Here is a 13,088-nt window from a genome sequence, read left to right as displayed (position 1 = left end):
CTCCTGTCTAATTTCACTGTACTGTATACGCGGACACTGTCAATTATGAAGTGTGTATAATCAGTATATCATGTGTGAATGTGAATGTGAACAATGTGAATCAGTGTACTACCACTTAGTGTGAGCTAATCCTATCGCACTTTGTACATTTCAGACATTTTTTTTTAGACATTTGTCTCTGTAATCCGAGGTTTAATATCGTTTTAAATAATAAAGCACTACAATAAAATATTTTGCATATTAATACTAAAACACTTTACACGTAAATCTTTTTTTCTGCTCGACTCGTCCAGGCCGCTAGATGTCAGCATTGCGCTTTTCTCGCGGCGCTCTTCACTTAAAGCGCGCGGCAGCTGCAGCGCATGCGCAGTTCTTCTGGAAAAATGGCGGCCAGGCTCCTCTTGAGATCGGCGACCCGTGCTTCTGCTGCTGTTTACAGCCGTCAGCCTCTGCCAGCTCAAGCTGTAGTGAGGAGACTGGCGTCCGGAGGTACTTGTCGATCAATGGCTTTATTTTGAGTGTGCTTTTTATCACGGTTTGCGCCGAAAAATACGCAGATCGTGATATCGCCCGTTTGAGTGGCAGCAGCCCCAAAATCTCCCCACCGCCTCAAATGCGTGTAGTCAAATAAATGCGGGCTTGAGTGCTACTAATGCATCACTTTTTTGACGCAATGCTTCATCGTTATTTTCTCTTTGAAGAGTTGTGGATGAATTTGTACCAAGTCTAATCCTCTTACTCGCTGTCATCATCCTGTTTAAACTAATCTCAGTTAACCCTTCAGGAAATAGAAATAGTTTGTTGCATGCAAACAATAATGACAGGGGAAAGAGATTTGCGTTTTGGATGCCAATGATTTAGTAAACCAGAATTGTAAGAAGTTCAAATGCGAAGACAAATAGATATCATTAGATCTATTTTCGGATTTATGACAAGAGCTATTAATTTTGAGTCATAATTATGGATTTGTATTTTTAATTGCTAGATATTGTGACCAAAAAGGAAGTTGTTTTAATTATATGTAATATAGACCACTAATTAAATAAAATCATAAGCAAAATTATAAGCAAAACGGCTTCTCTTTTTATATTTATGATGTTTTGTGTCCTAACCAATGTTTTTCTCATTAGTTTGTCGTAATTTTAAACTTGTTTCACACCCATTATAAGGTCTTAGTATGTTATAATTTTAATTTATTTCATATGATTATTTCTTATTATTCAGAAGTGGGCTCTCAGAAGAACCATCAAGTTTTACTTCAAATTGCTGAAAGCGTCAAAAACGAAACGCATGGGGAACAATAGCACACCTTGTGTCACGGTGTAATATTGTTTCTTTGTGAACTCGTGTTCAGGCATTCCTACAGACGAGGAGCAGGCCACCGGTCTGGAGAAGGTTGTGATGGAGGCCTCCAAGAAAGGAACCGTGAGTGTCTCGCGATGCGTTCTGTCGTGGCTTCCTGTGAAATAAAAGCGCGCGTGAGTTCAGGACAATCAATGCTCTCTTCTCCACTAGGATCCATATAGCATCTTGAAACCCAAGGAGTATGCAGGCTCCAAACAAGACCCTCATATCGTCCCCTCCATAACCAACAAGAGGATCGTCGGCTGTGTTTGTAAGTGGTTTAACGATCATTTTGATTTTAGCAAAACTCGTGTTCATTCTTGTTTCTTCATTTAATGAATATTGACGCAAATAAAGAACTAAGCTAACTAGTGTACTCCTCCTACGTGTTTATTGTTAGTGCGAGCTATTATAACCTAATGATATTTGGTCAAAGCTGTTAACCTCTGTGTTTTTGTTTCTTGAAGGTGAAGAGGACAATACTGCGGTGGTTTGGTTTTGGTTGCATCAGGGTGAGGCCCAGCGCTGCCCATCCTGTGGTGCTTACTACAAGCTTGTTCCACACGAGTTACCCCACTGAAACAAACACTCCCATACTGACTCAGTCACCACTGATAGTCAGACTTAGGCACATCTGTTCCGATGAATAGAGTTGCACTTTATAGGGGCCTGGTTAGTTCTTTCTCATTGGTTGCTTTACATAAGCATTGGCGGTACTTTCCTCATTGTGAATTAGTTAATTTTTTTGGACGAATAGTTAGCATGCGTTATTTTTTTGCTGTGCAATATCAGCTGCTTACACATTCCAAACTTTCCTTAGAAATGCAAAGCATTCCTTGCCCTGTTACAAAAAGAGCTGTTGCTTAAAATGTAAAAGCATTACACATTCTTGCAAAAGAGATAATGTCTACAGATTCTGTCTTTGTTTTTTTTCCAAGGTTTAGACAAAGATGGTACGTTCCCAATTCTGCGGGACTCTAAATATATTTCCTTTTGAATGTTTTGAGATTGGATGCTTTCCTTGTTGAACAATACTTTAAAATAAATGTGGCGTTTCAACACATTCGATGTCTTCTCATTACTACAATATTGATTTACAGGAAGACCTGAAATTATCTTGTCAAATTTATTTTATACAAAAATATTTTTACATTCAGTTAGTATGCAATGTACAGCTATACATCAGACACTTTTCACATTATTGGTGCGCTGTCAAATGCATTGGTCTTGTCAAGTGCCTTGAGGCTGTAATATAATGTTAAAAATATTTAAAATATGTACCCTTATGAGAATATTTCTCTGTGAACCAGACTAGCCCTTCAAGATATGCGCGCAACTTGATTATTTACGCCGGACCCTGAATTGTACCACAGAATAATTAGCATTCATTTGAAGAATGGCATTGAAAAGGTTGTTCATGCTTATTCCACATGAACCAGGAGGCTATCGTCTTTTGCACAGTGACAAACGTATAAACATGTAGCATTTACATTTTAACAGCATTTGGCAGAACATCTCCAAAGTGATTTACAACAGTGCATTCACTGCTACATTTTATCAGTATTGTGTATACACTGGGAATTGATTCCGAAACCGTGCTGAGCTACAGAACTTTGTAACAGACTTTTAACACTTTGGAACCCATTTTGCTTCATGTAAAATGATCCTGAAACTGATTGGATCAGAGTTTGTAGTAACTTGTGAAGGAGCCTGTATTAAAAAAAGGAATACTGCATCAGTTTTGGTTTCACGTTGACCTTTACACTGGAAGAGTTACAGAAGTCTAGACCCGAGGGGCCAGTGGTTTCAGAATAGTTCAGTATGGCTGCAGGCCTGCCATGTTGTACCCGGAGGGTGGATGCCAGATGGGTAACGGATAAGGGTAGGAGGGCAAAGCAGCCTCGAATGACCCAGGAAAGGGGTTGCCTACCGGTGGGCAATGCATAGAGTGGGTCTGAGCAGGAGGTATCGCTAGATGATTTGGTAAAAGGACCGGTTGAAAAGGTATAGCCTTCAACTGTTCAGTTAAGTCTGCCCGAGTCCTCTCTAAGGTTGGCAGGTAGGGCACTGGGAGACTCGTATGAGGGTGGAAGAGGATCTGCTGGGTGGGCAACGCTGTCTTTGCTTTGTCTTTCCTGTCCGTAATGCGATGTGGAGAGGCTCCCGGTATCTTCTTCAAATAGGATTCCTCAGCGGTGGGCCTCTTTAGGAGGTGCTGGGCGTAGGCCATGTGGGGTTTAAATGTGGGCTGTAGTGACACAGGTCTGCAGGGATCTCGTGGTAAGACCTTGTAGAAGCTGGAGGTGTGAGGTACCCAGCAGGGTTTGGTGTATGCAGGTGAAGGAAGCCTGTAGGACGACGCAAGCCTGGTGGAGGGTTTACCATCCGAGGTCCATGGGGAAAGACTCCTCTGGATCTTTTCGGGATGGGGTGGACCACCTTGCAGGAAATGGTAGCGGTGGTAGCTGGCTAGTTCTTTGTTGCTTGGGTAACATCCGAGAGGCTTGCAAACTCCTGTGCTAACAGCCTTGGATATGGGCGAACGAGTAGGTGTCTTACTTTCGGGTACTTTGGAAGGAGACTGGGTCGTCACGGCTATACAGTCCTCAGAGGAGACAGAGCAAGGAGAGGGGCTACGGGACAAGGATCCAGACGATGAAGAGACGGGAAGGGGTGAGCCATCGGATGAGTGCCGAGTGCGAGTAGAAGAGGGACACACAGTAGAGTGGGAGAGCTGAATAACAGAGGGTCTCTCCAGTTCTGCGCCATCCTCCAAGGCACCAGAGGTGGGAATGGTCAGGCTAGCTTGGGCCAGACGCTTCTTCTTCTCCAAGGGTGAGATCACCTCAGTCGGGGTGGGAACAGGAAGGAGAGGGATATCTCTAGAGCAGGTGCCATGGTGGACAGAAACTGTGGATGACTGATCAGAGTCTAGGCGATCGGAGGATGCCAGCCAGGTATTGTAATGGGAGCACATGCCTTTCTCACAGTGATGATCTGATCCCATTTTTTCCTGTAAAAAAAAAAAAAAAAAAAAAAAAAAAGGGCTAAACTTCAGGACAAGGAGCAGACAGATCCGCACATAGGACATTTAGAGACATACTTTATGCATCAAACTTGTTTTACTGGCAATATAAGCAGCACTGTGAATATCATTCTAACCTGCCTTTTATTTAGCCATTCGGTTTCCTAAAAAAAGTAATCAGACAGGCTGACTGACTGTGACCCTTCCTTCTCCCAAGATTTGAATAGGGGAGTATTTAGACGAGTGTTGTCAAAATCATCTCCTGGAGGGCCACAGTCCTGCAAAGTTTAACACCAACCTGCTCCAACACAACTACCTTCATATTTTAATTAGCTCTCTGTTGGGAAAAAAACAGCATATGCTTGATTAAATTGATCCTGAGGTGTTTATAAGCAAGAGCTGGTCATGAGCAGGGGGGGTGTTCCAGAAAGCAGGTTGAGTGACATACTCGGAAATGTTTTTATAAAAAATAAAAAGAGTCTTATTATTATTATATAATTAGTAACAATATTTTTTATCATTAATCCTTCAGAATGATAACTACAAGTTATGTAATTCTTCCACTGTAAAGGTGTGTAAATGACCTTTGAAGAGAAGAAAAAGAAACTGCATGGCGTGCTTTTTCTTAACGTAGGTTTCCATAGAGACCGTTCAATTCATTGCTCTGTTGAGAATGTCTTGCGTGTTAAACCAGGAACATACTCTGTGTTAAATAAACTTACTCCCAGACGCATTTTTGTAACCAGCATACCTCGAGTAAGCAAGGTTTGGGTTGATCAACCAAGAGTTCAGGGTTTAGCAGAACAGAACCAACTGAAGTCCGCTAAAACCATCTCAAACCAGCTGCCAGCTTCGAAATAACCATTACCAGCATATGCTGCTTTTTTCAGCAGGGCAGGTTTAGGTGTATTTAATTAAATCTAACTAAACACTGCTGTAGCCCTCCAGGACCTCCCTGATTTAAATAGTAGCATAAAAAGCACAAAATTATTTTCTTTGAATGGGTGTAAACAGTGTAAACTATCCAGGTCTCTAACCCTGCACCTGGGGACGCACTGACCTGCTGAATTCAGCTCCATCCCTAATCAAACACACCTTATTTGCAGGACAGCTAGTCCCCACAAGCAGGGTTGAAGACCTATTGTCCATTGATACAACAATCTGTTTGTGTCTTAAAAGCATGCCGTCACAAAGCTCAACTTCTCGTTGCACAGTTCCAACCCTGACTGTTCATTTCACAAAGAGTTTCTTTGATCCAAGTGCATTGTCTTCCTGCTCACCTCGCACTCTTCTCTCTCCATCTTCCTCTTCTTCTTGCTCTCTGGCTTACTTCCCCTGTTCTCAGGGCTCCTCTTGTACTGCTTTCGAGGTTTGGAGGGCGGTAGCGGTTTGTCCTCCTCCCCTCTCATCTGCCGCTCAAAGGGCAACACCAACCTGCACAAAGAAAGAGTTTTACTGTTGGAGCCATGGCTTAGCGGCCGATGCACATTTCTTTGACTGAGCAGTTGTGTTACACGTGGGCATTGTTGGTTTCAGTCATCTAGTTCATTACAGGTAACGAGCTATTACCTTTCGTAGTGTCTGCGTGTGCAGGTGGCTGCGCTGGTACTACCTGGACTACCACCCAGCTCATCATACACATTCTTCCATAGCCTCCGCGCCGTTACCTGTGAGCATACACAAATAGCATTAAGACCCCCTTAGAAGAAATTAAAAACTACCTATTGTCCTGTACTTACTACTACGTCTTGAACAGTGATTCGATTACAAACCCAGATAATAATGACCAATTCACAAGTATGCAGTTATACATATTCAGACTGAGTACACTTATTTGGTGTGCAGGAGAGGGCATTTAGCCAGAACCAAGAGAACTCCTCTATATCCCTAGTTGGGAAAGGAATAGTTATTATAGTACTATTGTGGAGTTGGTCAGAGTATTGTGCCAATTATCATGCTCTACCTGGGCTAAATTGGTTTACTATCTGAACACGCTCCCACAACAGCCTTGTGGGTAGCCCGGCAACATACATCGTCGTTGTGCTATGAGCTTCCCAAATTCGTATATATATCCTGGCTCAAGGACCTTCCCTAATCCTACCCTACTCTCGGTCTACCACTTCCTGTCAGTTAGAAACAATCCTATCATAATAAAGGCAAAAATTAATTACAAAATTGTTTGGTGTTCTAATATTGTGGTCAATTTACCTTTTGTGCAACAAAATTTTGCTGAGAAAATCCAGTCTTTTCAATGGGAATTGCACACAAGTGTGTTCTGTGCATGGATTCAAGCTAGTTGAACACTGAACATGTCAATTTGCCAAACGCTGTTTAACTGGGTAGTGAACGTAGGTCCTCAAATCCGGCCCACGAGATGCACTTTCCTGCAGAGTTTAATTCTAACCCTAATCAAACACAACTATTCAGTGTCTTCAGGATCATTAGAAAATCACAGGTACTTGATCAGGTTTGGAGCTGAACTCTGCAGTGCTTTGGACATTCAAGGCAAGATTTGAGGAGCCCTGGACTAAAAGGGGGCTTCATGCATCACTTCTGACAATGGACTTTCTTTGCACACAACGTTTGGTTAGTGTGAAACAAATGTTCAATGTGCAACTTTAATTAGCATTTTGTTTTCTTGGACTGACTCTGTGTGTATTGCATGCAGTGCAGTATCAGTCCGATCAGCCCTTGTCATAGTGGAACTTCACGATTAGTCACTGCTTAGTTTCAGAGGTTGCCTCATATGTGTGTAAGCACCTACCCAAATTTATTTTCACAGGCTGATAAAAGTTTCAGCTTTACAATGCTAATACCACCCATACTGCCTGACACATTGCTAAATCAATTAATGACCGAGGTACTTTTTATTTACAGGCATCAGTCCTCTGAATTTTTTTTGGTGACAGCACACGTTCAGCTCACTTGTGTTACTGGAAAAAAGGTTTGACTGATGCAATAATGGCTTTTTATATCATGACTCTTTTTAGAATACAAGGTCAGACTTTCCGCTCCCAGTCCTAATTCACATACATACACAAAGCCCCCTTTGACCGAGGCTAAAATTGCATGCAAAGAGACATTGTTTTGTCAGGCATCGGTTTTACTGACCACACGCAAACTCTTTAAAAATACAAACACTTTAGCACCTTTAGAGTGAGTGGAAACTTAAGTGTGACAGAACAAAGCTTTGAAGCAGAAGGTTTGGGCAGAAACAGCTAGGTGGAGGATGGACCCCGTTCTCATTGTGGTCATAACGGTCACTGTTGTACTTATAGTGTGGCCTAAAGCCATCATAGTTTCCACTGTGCAAGAGCAAGTGGCAAATGCATGACCTGCTTCTCAACTTCCTCATTAGGTGCAGATGCCTCGGGCAGTTGTTGGCATACTTGCACAATATATCGACAAGATACTGCTATCAGAGGTATGAACGAGAGATGGGGGAGACAGACCAGCAGCAGGTTGTGAAATGTCTGTCTGGAGGTTTGTTTGCGTGAGGATACCTACCGCATCATATCCTCCGAGCGTCTCCACGGCTTTGTAGATTTTCCACAGGTTGACTGGAAAAAAGACAGACAGACAGACAATTGCGTCAATGAGCAATCACAAAAATCAAGTTGTGAGCTGTAGATGGCATTTCTCATCAAAAGTCAGATTAAATGTTAGACGAGGTCACTCATTTTATATGAGCTATGTGACCTTGTTATCAAATTTTGGGACATTCTGAAATACATTAAAAAAAAAAAAAAAAAAAAACTATGAAAAATTTGGGCACAAATGTAGTGGTACCAAATGTTAATTTGTAGTTATTTATAAATGTATAATGATCTGCAATGAGGAAAAATCATACTGTAACAGTTTTGCAAGATGGGGTACCACAAAAATAATTATGAATTAATACATTTTGAATACAAGATTTAACTTTAGTTCAATACAAAAACACTTTTTTCTTTTTAGATTATCTAACAGTTGTCGTAACATAATTAATAATGTGATCATAGTTTAAAGAAAAAGCCCTGGCACACTTACCACTTTCTAGGTAAGTGTCAGATACAGTACATGATTTAGTCAGCATGTTATAATATATATATATAAGTGGTTTTAATGAGTTCACTGCAAACCAAAAATGTGGTAATATTCTGTTCTAAGGAAGTTGTGCTAAATGTTCATAATAAAATATACTTACTAAAGTTGTGCATAGTTGGAACAGCATAATAAATAGGAATTCAATTACAGTACATTTGCATAATTTCGAGAGCATTTTTTTTTCTTTTTGATTGACTCACTCTGTTTAAAGCCAAGATGGGGAATTCTCTCTATAGGTGTGCCTCTTTCCTTCATGAAACAGTACAGATTGGCCACAAAGGTCCTCTCTTCACTCTCAGATTGGTCCGTTCTGGAACCTTCCTCAATGCTATTGATGGACACCACGTTCTCCATCTCCCTGCTGGTCTAGTGGAAAAATCGCGCAAGGTTAAAAGTGACCAAAGTAATCCAAAAAAGTGCTTTTACCTGAAGAAAGAATATTACACGTATTCTTCGACTGGTACAATGTGACATTGTTTTCATATACCTCACTATATGGAAATCACTGGGAAAAGTGATTGTTTTAATCTTGTTATTCATGATTAATATTTAAATAGTAATTGTATTGGGGTAGTATTTCTTGTACAATAAAAAAAAAAATATATGTAAAGATACATTTTATGAAATGTATAATATTTAAAAAAAAAAATTGTCAGGTCAGGATAATGGGAATTACAAAACATTTTAAAACGTCCAGACACAACAGGTTAAAAAAAATTTGAGCGGAAATAAAAATAAAATAAAGGGTCTCGAAAAAGGGTCACTGACTTTATGAAAAATATATGTGGTTACATTTTATTTTGATAGTTCACTTTAGACATTGTAATAACTATAAGTAATTTACTACATGTCAACTAATTCTTATTAATTTGCAATTACATGTCTACTAACTCTTAGTGTACACTGTTATGGTGGGTTTAGTAGAATAAGTTGGCATATAATGTGGACCCATCAAAATAGTCTAATAAGCAGACAGTATTCTAAAACTTTAATAACTGCTAGTTGACACAGTTGCAAAGTTACTATAAGTAGAATGTCTAAAGTGGACTCGAAATAAAGTGTTACCTTATTTATTTTTAATAAACCTTCTTTTTTCTCATTTTTATTTTAAGGCGAAATGACCCGGACTTTTTATTTTTGTGAAAATCACCCTAGCTGGAAAAAATGTTCTATAGTTTCTACGTAATTCAGGAGTTCCCAACATAACGGTTCAATAACCATTAAATCTACAGTAAGCGTGTGCACTGTACACGATATAGGCAATATATGAATATATGTGGGTGAGTTTGTGTCATTTACAGGAAGCAGCGTAACTGCTTCGAACAACCTTCGAATTTCACTTTCACACAAACAGCCTGATAAATCTTCTCACTGATTCATTTTCTCTAAGCCTCGTGCAAAATTGCAGGTGATATAGGTGCTCATGCAACTCCGTTCCGACGCAAGTCATATTCAGAGTGTGAGACTGAAAACACAACAGCTTTGGCTTTCACCGCCACTTTCAATAAGTAACCAGACATCCTGTTTGAAGGGAAACCGAACCACTGGTGGGGTTTTCACAAAAGAAAGCTGCACTACAGCGTTGTACTCCACGCTATGATAAAGACACAAGTGCTGCAAACATGAGAAACAGTTTGCAGTTACTGCAAGAGGGCGGGTCAAATCTGCAGATTTTCAGAGCATGAATGTAGCCTTCTTCATCTATGCGTTACCAAAAAAGTGAAGTGGGATTGTGAGATGCGTTCCTCGGATCACACTTTCGCACAATTTGATCAAAAGTCTTTGTGGAAAAAGCTGGACGCCAGAAAATAGAGGGCTGTTTATGATTATCATGTTTTTTTTAGCTCACACCACAACTGTGAGGATAACAACACAGAGGAACGATAATAATCATTATTGAGGGCACTAATATAGTTGCCTTGATATTTACCGTTCTTGGTGTGAACGGGCCATGCTATGGACCACGGAAATCTCACTATTACCTAGGGCTGCACAATTAATAAATGTTTTAATTGCAATCTTTGTGGCCATTTTTAAGATTGTACTTAATCTTAAAAATACCGCTCTTGCAGATACTGCAATATTAATGATAAAAGGCCACTTAAGTGTACTGAAAGAGTTTACTTAAAATGCTTAAGTACACTTTTAAAAATAAAACTTTTAAATACTTGTTTTAATATCATGCTGTATAGAATTATTAGATTTACTGACATATTAAAGCACACGTAAAGTACTTGATTTTAATTTTAGACGCGTTTTTCAATGTTACTTCATCACTACAAATGTATTTAAATATATGGCATGCCCTTTTTAAGTATATTTTAGTTTAGCATAAATACTTAAGTATTCGATAGCATATATAGTTTGCACTTAGGTAGGCCTACATCCTTTTAAATATATTATTTCTATAAGAAGCATTATACAGCCTAAATCAAGGCCAATACAGACAAAAGCACAAGCTTTCAGGAAACGTGCTTTTGTGCAAATAAAAAAATCTATAAAAAAGTAACTGTAATCAGATTATGATCACTTAAAAAAATTATATAATCTAATTACAAGTACTTGGAAATGTTTGGAATATGATTACAGATTACATGTAATCAATTAGTACCTTAGAAACACCTCTGCTCATGATCAAGTTACGCACTGATACGCTTGCTTTAGCACACACCGCTAAATCGATGATTAGCTCCTTGTGTGCCCTGTAGATGTTCTTGCATATCAAGGAAGGAACAAACCCTGTTGAAAGCAGGAAGTAAGTGAATGTTATCTACAGAAAATCAGCAGATTCACCCTGTGTGGCAAAGTGCTATGAGACGATCAGGCCAAAGTGGAACTGCTAGCAGCTAGCGCGCAAGCACACAGGACAATGACCCACAGAACAGGCAGGCCGCAAGTGAGAAATGAAAGAGTGGAGGCATGCAGAAATGAACGCCAGCCGTCACAAGTTCGCCCACTCAGTAACATGACTTTATAAGAGAGGGGCAGGAATGTTGGTAAACCCTAGAAAATAAGTTAATGTAAGCACAATACGACAAAAGCTGCTTGCGTACAGCTGGCATACACCGCGGCTTGACGCATGTCAGGCAAACTGGTAATCTCTGAAAAACACGATTTTATCTAAATTTATTTTTCAGTCAAGCATTAATGAGTTCATTTATAAAAGATTTCTTACAGATACAGAAGTTATAGGGTTGAAAATGATCATAAAAATACAAATTGATGGAATCGCTGCCTTTTGGAGAATTGCCTTTAGCTGAATTGAACTTGTTTCAAAACTGAACCAACACTGAACTGACTTCAGCTAAATAATGGCTATACTGTCTTTTAAAGCTGCTTTACAGTGGAATATGAATTATTTGATAGGTGAGCTTCCATAACTGATTCCGTCTTAAAGTCTTAAGTCGTCAGGGTGTTTGTAGCAATAGCCATAAATACATTGTACGAGTCAAAATGGTCTAAAATCACTGGGATATTAAATAAAAATCATATTCTGTGAAGATACAACTTTAAAGGTGATTTTCTCATTATTTGTATTTTTTTTGGCTCCCTCAGATTCCAGATATTCAAATGATTGCATCTTGGCCAAACGTTTCCCCATCATAACAAGATATTCATCAATGGAAAGCTTATTTATTCAGCTTTCAGATGATGTATAAATCCCAATTTCGAAAAAGATTGGACTCTTACGATTGTATAAAGCACCGCAGAACTAAAGCCTAAGCTGGCTTGCTGGTTGTAGCTTAGACTGGATTTGTTTGTGGAAACATTTTATGGAAACAGCGCTTGCTTTAATCACACTTGCCCGCCGAAAGGGTAAAAAGACAAAAACATAACAGCTTGCGAAGAGAAATTCCCCAGTGACTATATAAGCTACGCACAGAAAGCTTTGGATTTCCATTTGATGACTCTGGTGGTTGATCTCTGCCGTTTGCTGCCAAAGCAATGTTCAGTCAGTAAGTTTCACACTGAATAGAGTTCCTCAGAGAGGGTAACTTCTTCCCAGAATAAGGCCTCTACAGTGACTAATATTGTGCATATAGGGCTTTATTCTAGCCTCTGAGTAATATAGAAGATAAGAAGGCCCCTTTTCAGTGTACTGAAATGAGTAAACATTGAGGCCCAAGTTTAAATCTCTCTCCTGTGAAGGGAATAATATCATACATGTAGGCCCAAAAGCCGAGGCAATCTAAAAGAGTCTGATTCATTCTTTCCCTCGCTTCACTCGTAAATACAACAGAGAAAAATTGACACACGTCTTTTGCTACGGGTGCTGCTGAGCTCCAGTCTGTCCTGAATTGAGTCATCTTCACTGAAATTTCATATACGGCTTTATCTGATTGCCATCTACCCAAACATTTCCTGTTATATTGACAACACAGATAACCAGCTTTGAGGAATAGTGGGTTTGCACTAGTTCTTGGAATAAATATTTGACTATCTTGTAATCAAGGAAAGTGTGTTTTTGAGAAAAACGCAGGTGGTATTTTTTTTTTTCAGAATTTGGTCTAATGGTCTGGTCATATTGTATGCGCATTTTATCTAACGAAACTGTTAGAAACCACAAGTACACTCAAAGATGTAACTGCTGGAATGCATATTAAAATGCATAAAGCATACTCGCACAAAACTA

The 13,088-nt window shown here is 39.5% G+C and overlaps 2 protein-coding genes across 3 annotated transcripts in view; one reads left to right on the top strand and one right to left on the bottom strand.

Annotated features, from left to right (window-relative positions):
• The first annotated feature begins 334 nt into the window (after positions 1 to 334).
• LOC122350675 (cytochrome c oxidase subunit 5B, mitochondrial) lies at positions 335 to 2,407 on the top strand. Its single transcript, XM_043247354.1, has 4 exons — positions 335 to 489; positions 1,355 to 1,425; positions 1,516 to 1,615; positions 1,812 to 2,407. Exons 1-4 carry the CDS (start codon positions 363 to 365, stop codon positions 1,922 to 1,924), a joined length of 411 nt encoding a protein of 136 aa, XP_043103289.1. The 5' UTR covers positions 335 to 362; the 3' UTR covers positions 1,925 to 2,407.
• A 49-nt stretch (positions 2,408 to 2,456) lies between these two features.
• Positions 2,457 to 13,088, bottom strand: part of arid5a (AT rich interactive domain 5A (MRF1-like)) — a 15,170-nt gene continuing 4,538 nt past the window's right edge. For both annotated transcript variants that reach the window (XM_043247352.1, XM_043247353.1), the window contains exons 3-7: positions 8,656 to 8,821; positions 7,877 to 7,929; positions 5,939 to 6,036; positions 5,650 to 5,803; positions 2,457 to 4,357 (exon numbers count right to left, since the gene is read on the bottom strand). In XM_043247352.1, coding sequence (XP_043103287.1) covers positions 3,161 to 4,357; positions 5,650 to 5,803; positions 5,939 to 6,036; positions 7,877 to 7,929; positions 8,656 to 8,821 — 1,668 coding nt within the window. In that variant the 3' untranslated portion in view covers positions 2,457 to 3,160. The remainder of the gene's footprint in view (positions 4,358 to 5,649; positions 5,804 to 5,938; positions 6,037 to 7,876; positions 7,930 to 8,655; positions 8,822 to 13,088) is intronic.

This window comes from Puntigrus tetrazona, chromosome 8, assembly GCF_018831695.1.
Source record: "Puntigrus tetrazona isolate hp1 chromosome 8, ASM1883169v1, whole genome shotgun sequence".
NCBI lineage: Eukaryota > Metazoa > Chordata > Actinopteri > Cypriniformes > Cyprinidae > Puntigrus > Puntigrus tetrazona.
Note: the sequence above shows the minus strand (reverse complement) of the source record. Positions and strands in the feature narration are given on the sequence as shown.